The following is an 11,936-nucleotide window of genomic DNA, read 5'->3' on the forward strand; positions in this document are numbered from 1 at the left end:
TATTATTTTTGTTGCCGTGTTCTAAAAAGTTGCTATGATCGAAAAAATCGTCTATTTTGGGGGCCTCGATTTTGGGACTGAAATGTGTGTCTAATTTTATCTTATAATGAGACATTAATTACAGAGAAGTTTCAAGTTGAAGTGACAATTGTTATCAGAGCTGGAAGAAGGGGGGGGGAGGGGGAATCAAAATCCATTATCATAGGTCTGCGAGGTACAATATTTTTTAAGAAGATTAATCCAGCCGGATATATATCAATTGCTCACATTTCTAATTGACTAAAATAATACAATAATCTGAAGTAATGAAATTAAATGAGAGTATGTGTTAAAAAGGCCTATGAGCCAAAATATTTTGGCCTGTAGCTCTTCTTAACATACTCTTATTTAATATAATCTTATTAGTAAAGCAGTTAAAAATTATTAAGAACCGGTCGATATGAGTGGTGTGTGCAATTGAATTATGCGTCGCTCCTAATCCAGATGATGAAGGTAAGATCGCAATTGATCCAATCAATGAAAGCAAGATCAACTCAACATCACTTATTCTGGTGATTTTGTAAATTATTTTATTTTGAATATATAAAAAACAAAGGATTTTCACATAGATGTACGTGACTCCCCTCCAGTCCAGCTGTGATAACAATTGTCAACTCAACCTGAAATTTCTTTATAATTAATATCTCATTATAGGATATCATTTGGCATACAGTTTAGTCCAAAAATTAAGGATCCAAAAACGAGTTAAAAAACCACCTTTTTTTCGGTCACTTTTTTTAATCATATGTTCCACTCGAATTTACTCTTCTAATTTGCCAGCATGAGTAAACTCCCAATCATGGAGATTGGCTTGATGAATTTATTGATAATAGTTTGGCCGTTACTTGTTGATTTTACTCAAAATATATAGTACATGTTACGTATACTATAGCATATAAGTAAAATCTTTCTCGGAGAGAAAGTTTTGGAACGTAGCCTTAGTAGTACAAAAAGCCGAAATTGTAGACTACCCGCTAGAATTCTGATTGGCTGCTTTTTCCGCTTTTTCGTTAAGGTGTGAACCCGCCTTAATGATGGACTGATTAGTTTTCTCTGCTGAACGCAGCTCATGTCTTGATCGACATCATCGTGTGATTTAGCCAATGACGGTATTTTGCTGGTAAAAGTAAAATTTTTCTACAGCTTTTGGGAGACGGATATAAATATAAATGTTGATCTCAGAGTTGCGCGGGGACGCGCCGGAGTAACGGCACGTCGTCGTTATTATCCTTGTCGTTGGCAGTGCTGATCATGTAACAATATCGGACACGTCGCCGTTCAACGCGCCAAGCCCATCTAAATTAAAAGTTAGGAATATTTATCGATGTCACGTTCAGACATCCTATTTTAACGGCAAAGTTAAAATGAGCCACCGTTGACCGTCACCGTTGACAGTCACTACCACGTTACTGTGATAGTTTCCGATTCGCCAAGGGATGGGTTTCTCCACAAGTCTGCAGGGTCAGGCGTCGCATGAGGCGCTTCTAACCCGTCAGGATGCCGAAATCAAGCTGCTGGAGACGATGCGAAGGTGCCTCACGTCAAAGGTCAAATCCGACCGAGAGTATGCCTCTACCATTTCCTCTCTCACCATCCAAGGAAAGAAGATAGAGCGCAACGAGGATCTCGTTGGCAGTCTTATAGCACAGGTAGTTATATCAGCCAAATCTGTTGAACACAGATAATCTGTTCATCAGTATTATTAAATTGCCTGTCAGTTCAGAACTCTGTTGTACAAGACTAACAAATAATCAGCACGCAGTTTACTTAAATTAGAAATTGTAAGATCCATAAAAGAAAGATCTACTTTGATTGAATGTGATCTTCGCTTATTTATGTCGAACAGATAATTTTGTCAAGTTCTTGCTACTGAAATTCTCGGCAGAATACTAATGGAAATGTTACAAAATTTTTTAATCAAATATGGTTGATTACTAAAACTGAGACATTTCATACGACTATTTACATGATTACGAAGTAATAAATTGATTTTTATTGACAATTTACTGTCAAATTATATTATATATAGATTCTGCTAGAACGCTTAATATATTTGTTGTTGATGTTAATCTGTCATATTTGTTGGCAAATTACTAGGATAATAGATTTGTTCTTTTTGGCTAAACTTTTGCACCAGTTTATCTTCTTTTTCTCTCCAGAAGGAAAGAAGAGGAAGAAAGATGAACTGGTGCAAAAGTTTAGCCAAAAAGAACAGGCCTAATATATATATATATATATGTATTATGCATGTATATATATATATATATATATATAAGTACATATACTTTTGCAGAGTTGGAGAGATATAATGGACTCTATTGATCAAACAGCAAAATTGATCAAGCAGCAAGCAGATTCTATTGAAAATATTGTTGTAGATCAGTTAAGTACATTGTATTCAGAAAGAAGGAGAGCTAGAAAGCTCTACCAAGAGGAACAGAATTGGCTGAATAATCAGTTTCAGCAGGTAAACAAGATATATGTTACGATATAATGTCAAAGTATATAATTATGGCAAATAGTAAACAAATGAGATGAACTCTGATTATTATTTAAATTTTCTTTTATTTTTCTTCATTTGAAGCTGACAGATGATGTAACTAGGAAGAAAATGGAGTATCAGAAGAATTTAGAGATGTATAAATTAATGAGGTCACGATTTGAAGAATATTATGTTAAGTGTAAGTGCTTTATGTATAAGATGGTTCAGAGAGTTCTACGATATTTATTAGCTCAAAATTATATATAGAATATATTTGTTGAGAAGTTTTCAACTATTTGATGTGAAAAATTTTTCCCAAAAATGTATTTTTTTTAAATGTCCCTACAAATTTTGTTATAAAGTTACACATGGGTTAAATAAAAAAGCATTCTGATTTTGATTGCTTGTAACTCTGTTAAGAATCATCATATCACAATTAAAAAATCGGATTCTTAAGGCTGAAACTGCTTTATCGAATGGTATAATTGCTGATTTTTTAAATGTAGAATCTATACAAATTTGAGTAAAAAATGTGACATTATAGTCCTTATAATTATTGTGCAGTGATTAGAAGGAAAGTAATGTTATATTTTTATAGCAGGTGAATCAGTGGAAGTTAAGAGCAATCAAAGAATGCTCCTTTTTATTTAACTTGTAAATAATTCAAGAATAAAAAATTATAGAAACATTTTTGAAAAATGATTTTGTAGGGAAACTTCAAGTTTTCACGATAAAAGTCGAAAATTTTGCAAATTTTTTTTGACACGTGACAGACTCACAAAGAAGAAAAATTTCCTTCTTTTTCAGCTAGTTTTCTATATAGTAGTTTTCTATATGTGAAAAATATCAAATTCAATAAACTAAAAAATTATAGTAACCTTTTGAAAGTAGAGATTTCAATCTTTAAAACTCTTTTAAATTTAAATTTTGTTTATTTTTGACAAAGATATTGTATATATAATACAATTTTGAGCTAACAAAATACCACAGAACTTTCTAACAACCAAATAGAAATCATTTTGTATCATATCAAATCTATTGTATTTGTGCAATAAGAAAGTGATACAGAATAATGCAATTTCTTTAGCTGGTAGAGGAGGCCGCAAATTAGACGAAGTAAGAGAAAAGTATCAGAAGGCATGCAGAAAGCTTCATTTAACACACAACGAATACGTACTACTACTAGGTGCTGTGACAGAATGTGAACACGATTTAAGAACCTGTTATTTGCCAAGTTTGCTCCATCGACAACAGGCTATTCACCAAGAATTCATAACTTCATGGTGAGTTTTATTATATAAAAAGCCTTATATATGATATCTAAATAGTACACTCTTGGCAAAGTTCTAACCTTTTTTTATCATTTTTTATCCTTGAACAAAAAATCTTTTCATCTTGATTTTTCTATTTGCATGCAACTAGAAATGGAGAAGGTAAAAACTTTATTATAAAAATTAATAGTTATTATTTTTTACATGTATAAAATATTTAAATATCCATTTCCTCTAGGAAAGGAATACTACAGGATATTGTAAAGTATACAGATTTTACAACAGAGAAATTCCTGGAGATTCATATAAAAGTGCTGAAGGCAGTCGATAGTATTAAGCCTATCGAGGAGTATAGAGATTTTATTGGAAAGCATAAGTACATATGTAACATTATAATTATTTCTATACTTAAAAAATATATTTTAATACAAATATTTCAAATTATAATGTTAATGTAGAACTAGGCCAGCATCTCCGATTAGATTTACATTTGATGAGAACCTTGTGGATGACACTTCAGGGAAATTATTGCCAAATAAGCTAACTGTCGACAATTTGACTATAGATTGGTTGAGAAGTCGCCTCACAGAACTCGAAGGTTCTCTCAAAACTACGCAACAAAATCGACAAAGCTCGCAGTTCCCGCAAGAAAATAACAGCGATTCTAGGTATAAATTTTTTACCGCTGATATATCATGCATCAATGCTAATGTTACGATCAAGTTCGATATTTGCTGATGAATAAACTTTCAAACGTTGTGTGTCCTGCATCATTAGGATTTCAGTCTTAGACTATTCTCGTGAAAGGGAAGAACTGAGATTACGTTGCCAGGAGAAAAAATTACAAAGACAAGTGGATGTTATTAGAGGCGCTCTCAATGAATTAGGCTGTGAAGAGTTACCTTCGGGTTGTGATCTTTCTATGGAAAGTTCTTTCACTGATTCACCTGCAATTAATAAAGTAAGTACAATCTGAAAAGGAAATTTTTTCCTTTTTTGCTAACAAAGAAAAACATTTTCTTAATTATAATAGATTTAATATTAAATTCTTGTAATTCTTGATATTAAAGGGGCATAAAGAAGTTCTCTTTTGGTTTAAAAAAAAAAATGCCTTTTTCATGATTTTTTTCTAAGAGAGATATATAAGCTACAAGGATCGAAATTTTGTAAATGAAAATATATATCTTTTACTACTAATAATAATTTTTATTTTATATTTCACTGAAAAATACTCTCCTTTTTCCTAGGCCTTGCACGGCATGCAATATTTTACGGTACCAGAAATATCTCCAATCTGGTCCATCTGAAATAAAAAATTTAAAGAGTCTTAAAGTATTAAAAATTGTCCCTATTGGATGCTTTTTTCGATTTCTTTATTTTTTTTTCAGAAAGTTGAAATCGATTCTTTAAGTTTGAAAGTCTGCCATTTTATTAAAAATAAAAAATTGGAAAATCGCATCCGATAGGGATTACAATTTTTAATGTACTTTAAGTACATTTAATAGACTCTTTGAATTTTTTGTTTCAGATGAATCAGGTCAGATATTTTTGGTATCGTAAAATACTGCATGTCATGTAAGACCTAGGAAAAAGGGGAATACTTTTCAATAAACATAAAATAAAAAATTGTAATTAATAGTAAAAAATATGTACTTTCATTTGTATCTTATATTAAATTCGATCCTTGTAGTTATACAATTTTTTACATTCTTTAATTTTATTATACAATCTTTTCCAGAAAAAAAAATTGAAAATGGCATACTTTTTGAAGTCGAAAGAGTCCTATACTTTGTTAAGAATGTTTTCAGAAAAAGATTTTTATAAAGAATGTTCCTAGAATAGATTTTAGAAAATTACTTTGTAATTGTAATAATAATGTATAAACATTTTATGTTGATTACTCTTTCATTTAATACTAAGTTGCCTGGAATTATAAGTTAGTTAGATCTGGCCCTTTACAGAGAAATACAGTCAACAACGGTCTGTTCACACTAAGGAGAAATCAGCGGTTCATGACAATATTAAAATCACCTTTTAAATCCTTGCCGGCAATTAACGACTCGAAAAACGGATTGATTAGGGCAATTAGTGAAGGGCCTACAGCTAAAGCAGATAAAAATAACCCCCCAGTTGTATGTGTTATTTTATTCGTGTGATATCCGAGTGCTCGTGTATTTTCTGCGCTCGATAAGATGTTTGATATATTTTGCGTTATTATGTAAAACTCACATACAACACATTTGCCCCCGCTTTTGTATTGTAATAAATTCTTTTATCCTTATACTGCCACGCAGACATAAGCAGTATCTAGTTTTCCGTTTTCAGTATCTAGTTTATATTGATATTCTTTTTATTACAAAAATTAGTGCAAGGTTCGCAAACAACTTCATCTTACTACTATATTTTATGTACAGAATTATGGTTTACATGATTTATCATAATTAGAAAATATTGCATGAATAATAAGTATTTCATCTAGAATATATTTTATTAATGCTGAATTATGTTGTTATCCATGCTAAGCATGAAAATTTTATGCATGAGAATAAACATTTTTACATTGATATTCATTTGTACAGAAATAAATTATACAAGACGTATATACAAAGTATTTCGGAAATAAGTGGCTAAACCTTGGTATCGGATTCTACTCTTTCTTATAATTATCGGTTGATATCTATCTAAAATTTCGAGGTAAACAAAGAGCATTATATCTCAAAAAGAAGAAATTTCCGAACTTATGTTTATATAATCTTTTTTTTTATATTTAAGGAGAGTAGAATACGATACAAAGTTTGATCATCTGTTTCTGAAGCACTCTGTATGTGGCAGTGATTGAAATTGCAAAATATTTTGTTTCCAATATATTGCTTATTTGTTGTAACAATGATGCAATTCAAAATTGTCATTTTTTTTAGTTGCTTGCAAAAAAGAACTGAAACAAAGGAAAAAAAGAAATAACTTTCAAAAGAATATATTTTTAGGTACCATTACGTGGAATCTCACATTTAACTAATAATCAAAAAAGTAACGGAAATGGCGGTCCTCTTATGGAGGAAGAATGGTTTCATGGGGTACTACCGAGAGAAGAAGTTGTAAGATTACTCGTTAATGAAGGGGACTTTTTAGTACGCGAAACAATGAGAAACGATGAGTGTCAAATAGTTTTATCTGTTTGTTGGGATGGGCACAAGCATTTTATCGTACAACTTACACAAGAGGTAAGAATAAATTCAATAGAATATATTAATATACATATAAATTTGTATAATATTAAAATTAGAAAGTTCAATTCTCTCTAATAGCTCAAAATTATTATTATTATTCAAAGGAACGGATTATATTAATGTACGTTATGGCAGGGACATTACAGATTCGAAGGACCCGCATTTCCATCAATTCAAGAATTAATCAGGCATCAATGGCTGTCTGGCTTGCCAGTGACCAGTCGATCTGGTGCTATTCTTAAAACTCCAATTTTACGTGAGCGGTGGGAGCTTAATAACGATGATGTCATTCTTTTGGAGAAAATAGGTCGAGTGAGTAGGCTGACAATAGCTTTCCTATATGTTTTATATGCCGCTATATATATATGATGTGAAATTCGTAGGGAAATTTTGGAGACGTTTACAAAGCGCAACTGAAGACTTGTAAGACTGAGGTGGCTGTGAAGACATGCAAGGTAACGTTACCGGACGAGCAAAAACGTAAGTTTCTACAAGAAGGGAGAATATTGAAACAATATGATCACCCGAACATAGTTAAACTCATCGGTATCTGCGTTCAAAAGCAACCGATCATGATCGTGATGGAACTGGTGCCCGGTAAGCTCTCAAATCTTATTACGTTGCATTATGCTAATACCATTAATCATCTCTAACTCTCATGCTATCGTATTAAAATATAAAATTAAAAATCTACCGATGTATATGCTACGATAGTCTACACGCTAATCACTAATTCTAGGTGGTTCGTTGCTTACGTATTTACGGAAGAATGCTAGTACAATAACACAACGGGAGCAACTGCGTATGTGTAAGGATGCTGCGGCTGGTATGAGTTACTTGGAATCTAAATATTGCATCCATAGAGATTTAGCCGCTCGCAACTGCCTTGTAGGTAAGGGTCTCTTTCAACCTTCTTCTTCTTCTTTTTCCTGTAAAAACTTACATGGGCGAATCACAGGGTCTTGAATTTCAGCAGATCCATTCTGAAAGGATCCTGTGAGTATCCTCTGCAAGGAGAACAGAGGTCTCACTTATTTCTCACGAAATATTATATCGACTTTTCACTAACCTCGGTTAAGCTAACCGATCATTACATGATTACCAATGTGAGAACTAAACATAATTTATTACAAGAAGTGTTCTTGTAATGTGTTTCTATAACTTGTACTTCTATTAGTATTTTATATTAAAAATGGATGAAATGTTAATTTTTATATTTTTGGTGAATATGATTATAATCTTGAAAAATGTGAAAGAAGACTTCGTATATTTAAACCGCACTGCATTACTTGCAGTATATTTCAACTTCATTGAAATACTCGATTGAATAGATTACAAAATGAGATTTAGATTATGTAAATATAATTTTACAATATTGTTAAAACGAATTCAAGATGCAATACAACATAATTCTGATCGGTATGTATATATACGAATTATATATCTGGATTCGACGCGATAAAATTGCTGTTTATGGTCTTCACATTGATAATCATGTAATCGTTGATTAGTTTAACCGAAGTGAAAGAGACCCTAAATAAACTAAATTTTAAAAAGAGAAAAAATGGAGGAAAACACTAAATTTGAACTTGAACAAATTACGTAATAATAATGGAATAAAATATAATGTTGTATACTTTATTTCCTTAGGATATGAATGCATAGTCAAAATTTCTGACTTTGGAATGTCAAGAGAAGAAGAAGAATACATAGTTTCAGATGGTATGAAACAAATTCCCATTAAATGGACCGCACCAGAAGCTCTGAATTTCGGTAAGTCATAAGTTTATGTTTACATCATTTAATGTTAAATATTTTATTGTTACAATTGATACATTACGTCGTATCTCTCAGGTAAATATACATCGCTTTGTGATGTTTGGAGTTATGGGATTTTGATATGGGAAATATTCTCCAAAGGCGGTAATCCATACAGCGGCATGTCCAATTCACAGGCACGCGAGAAAATAGATGCAGGTAAGAAAATGAATAACAGAAATTGACGAAGTTAACTATAGCGAACATGAGTCATAATATTGTTATGTTATTAAAATTAAATGTCTGTATTATACAGAGTATACTAAGTACACTGAAAAATTTTGAGAGTTGATTCCTCACAAGTTCAAAACAATTTAGTTTCAAAAATAGGGTGGCAAAGTTCAATGAAAAATTTCGTTTTTTTTTTTTTTCAAAAACCATTCGAATTATTTTGATTTTTGTATATGTTTAAAGTTTCATCAAAATAACTTATATCTTTCTCTCTTTCACATCAACTTTGTATCTTTGAAATTAAGTCGTTTCAGACATATGATTATATGAAATTTTCGTGAGAAATCACCCTTTTTGTATGAGAAATCACCCTTTAAAATCTTTTTGCATACTTAGTATATAGCATGGTGAAATGTTCCCGCAGATGCATAGTAGAAGAATGAATTTTGATCCAAATTTGATTGTCCCAGTATGCTGCTCATGATAGAATTAATAAGATGAAACATTGAGCATCATGTTGACATGGAGGAGGTAGTTTAAAATTTCGACCAATCAGTCATGCCCTACAGAGAGAAGCGTATATTTCAAAAGTATAATTTTAATTGGAAATGAAAATGATATATTTATGTTGAAAATTAATTATATAAATTAAATTGGAAAACGTTAATAACAATGAATGGCAATAAATAATGATCAAAGCTGATTCTCCATTTCGACTATTGCCAAATTTTACTAAATTGGCTCGATACTTATCCGAGATAGACTGTAAGCGTTGTAGGAAATAGCGACAAGATGAGAAAAATATCAAGGCGCTCCGAGATTCGAACCTGGGGCTTTATCTCTTAAGCACATATGAATAATTTTCATACAAAAATGAACGTTTCTCGATCGTGATAGGTTGATTGTATACGGAATTGCTATTTTCGTATGCGATATTTGTTCAAGAATAGGGCCCCTGGTCTCTGAAATAGTAAACTACCGTTCTTGCCACTGAACTACATAGCCTTGACTTTAGTGGTTTCTCTGTTATGCCTATTTTCCAGTAAATTTCTTAAGTCCATGGCACACTACTATTTCGGAGACCAGGGGCCCTATTCTTGAACAAATATCGCATACGAGAATAACAATTCCGTCAATATACATATACCATCGACCAATCATGGCCCTTATAGCGTGTGAGTTGATACTTGACGTTCTGATATCATATTTAAATTTTGCATCGTGGGGTATAACTGATTGGTTCGCTGCTTCTCGCTACTTTTGAACGACTGCGCATCCACGGGGACGCTTCACCTTATATTATATCACAACACCATACTGCTGCTATTAGGATGCTATCCTAAGATAAGACAGTTGGATTTCGGAAAATGGAATCTCGGAAAAGTAATAGAGTGAGGATTCAACCAATCAGAATTATTGGTATGCATTACTGTTCGTCTGCACATATATGTTAAATATAAGATTATCGAAATTGAATTTCTATACGTATAGTTATATTTATATGTTGAAAAAATGAATATATATTAATAAATTCTTATTTACAAACAATTATAAATAATTATTTATTAATAATGAATTTCTTTTTATACGTATAGAAATTCAATTTTGATAATCTATTTAACATATATGTGCAGACGAACAGTAGAGCCTATTCTACAATAGTTGTAAGCGTAGTTGTAAGAATTGATCAATCACAATCAAATATTCTGCTCTCACATTTATTGATCAATTCTTACATCTACAATTACAACTATCATAGAATAGGCTTAAGGAAGCGTTTATATTAGTCGTAACCGTGTACCGTATGCCGGTATCTGTAAAAATTGACCAATCACCTTCGAGTATTCTTTTTTTACCATCGAATGAGAAGGGAATACTTGACTGTAATTAGTCAATTCTTACAGATTACGGCATATGGCATACGGTTATGGCCAAACACTCCTTAATGCAGCTCAATAATTTTGATTGTTGATCCCCACTCTATTACTTTTCCGAGATTCCGTTTTCCGAAATTCGGACTGTCATGGAAGCACTCTTATTCTCGCAGAAAAATAAATTCGCGCAAATTGCGCAACGTTTTACTTTATCTTATTGTATTATGGTATATACTTTGTATACAGAGTATCCCACTTTAATTGACCATCTCAAATACTTATCTCTTAACAGTACATTTTAGGGAAAAATATTTCAATTAAAAGTTTCATGATAGAATTATCAAGGAGACATAAAAAAATATTGCTTTGCTCTTGGTAGGCGCTGTTAAGATCAGGGCAAGGTCATTTTGAATTTTTTTAAATGGAACCCTTTATTTTTCATTACGTATCAAGGCCATTGAAGGTTTTTATGTAAAAATGAAAATAAGAGGAAGTACAAGCTTTGATCTTGACAAATGTTACGAAGATCATGAAATTCAAGTGAACTATACTCAGGTAAGTTATGAGAATATGTATATAATGAAAAATGGAGGGTTCTATTTAAAAAATTTAAAGTGACGCTTGTCCTGATCTCGATCCAATGCCACCCAGTCATATTAATGGTACCTTCTTATTGAAAATTCTCCTTGAAAGTTCTCCTTGAAGTCATAAAACTTTTATGTAAAATATTTTTCTCTAAAATATACTATTCAAGAGATATTTGAGGTAGTGATGGATGTTATTTCGTTATCTGAGTAACCGTTATTGAGAAATAACTTTAGTAACTGTTATCAAATTTGAAAAATAACGTTATCGGACTTAAATGATTATTTTCGAATTTTTAATTTTATAAATAAAAGGTAAATAAAGTAATGTTTAAAATCTTACTATTTATCTTTTTTGCTAGTAAAACGCTGTCGGTAATATCACTGTATTACGCCAATATTACATGCGTTTTAGTCATACGACAAATTTTTTAAATCTGTTGATTGTATGTATGTATGTATGTATGTAT

The 11,936-nt window shown here is 31.5% G+C and overlaps 1 protein-coding gene across 3 annotated transcripts in view; it reads left to right on the plus strand.

The window, feature by feature from the left end:
- The first annotated feature begins 1,134 nt into the window (after nucleotides 1-1,134).
- LOC108756377 (tyrosine-protein kinase Fer) overlaps nucleotides 1,135-11,936 on the plus strand; it is a 12,943-nt gene continuing 2,141 nt past the window's right edge. The window contains exons 1-15 of one of the 3 annotated variants that reach the window (XM_018500128.1): nucleotides 1,135-1,346; nucleotides 1,458-1,688; nucleotides 2,333-2,506; nucleotides 2,624-2,720; nucleotides 3,609-3,804; nucleotides 4,031-4,168; nucleotides 4,251-4,460; nucleotides 4,570-4,753; nucleotides 5,754-5,924; nucleotides 6,777-7,013; nucleotides 7,155-7,331; nucleotides 7,403-7,616; nucleotides 7,759-7,911; nucleotides 8,670-8,792; nucleotides 8,874-8,996. In XM_018500128.1, coding sequence (XP_018355630.1) covers nucleotides 1,476-1,688; nucleotides 2,333-2,506; nucleotides 2,624-2,720; nucleotides 3,609-3,804; nucleotides 4,031-4,168; nucleotides 4,251-4,460; nucleotides 4,570-4,753; nucleotides 5,754-5,924; nucleotides 6,777-7,013; nucleotides 7,155-7,331; nucleotides 7,403-7,616; nucleotides 7,759-7,911; nucleotides 8,670-8,792; nucleotides 8,874-8,996 — 2,410 coding nt within the window. In that variant the 5' untranslated portion in view covers nucleotides 1,135-1,346; nucleotides 1,458-1,475. Of the gene's footprint in view, nucleotides 1,689-2,332; nucleotides 2,507-2,623; nucleotides 2,721-3,608; nucleotides 3,805-4,030; nucleotides 4,169-4,250; nucleotides 4,461-4,569; nucleotides 4,754-5,753; nucleotides 5,925-6,776; nucleotides 7,014-7,154; nucleotides 7,332-7,402; nucleotides 7,617-7,758; nucleotides 7,912-8,669; nucleotides 8,793-8,873; nucleotides 8,997-11,936 lie in introns of all 3 variants that reach the window. The other 2 variants (XM_018500127.1, XM_018500129.1) reach the window with 2 other exon arrangements.

Source organism: Trachymyrmex septentrionalis, unplaced genomic scaffold, assembly GCF_001594115.1.
Source record: "Trachymyrmex septentrionalis isolate Tsep2-gDNA-1 unplaced genomic scaffold, Tsep1.0 scaffold126, whole genome shotgun sequence".
NCBI lineage: Eukaryota > Metazoa > Arthropoda > Insecta > Hymenoptera > Formicidae > Trachymyrmex > Trachymyrmex septentrionalis.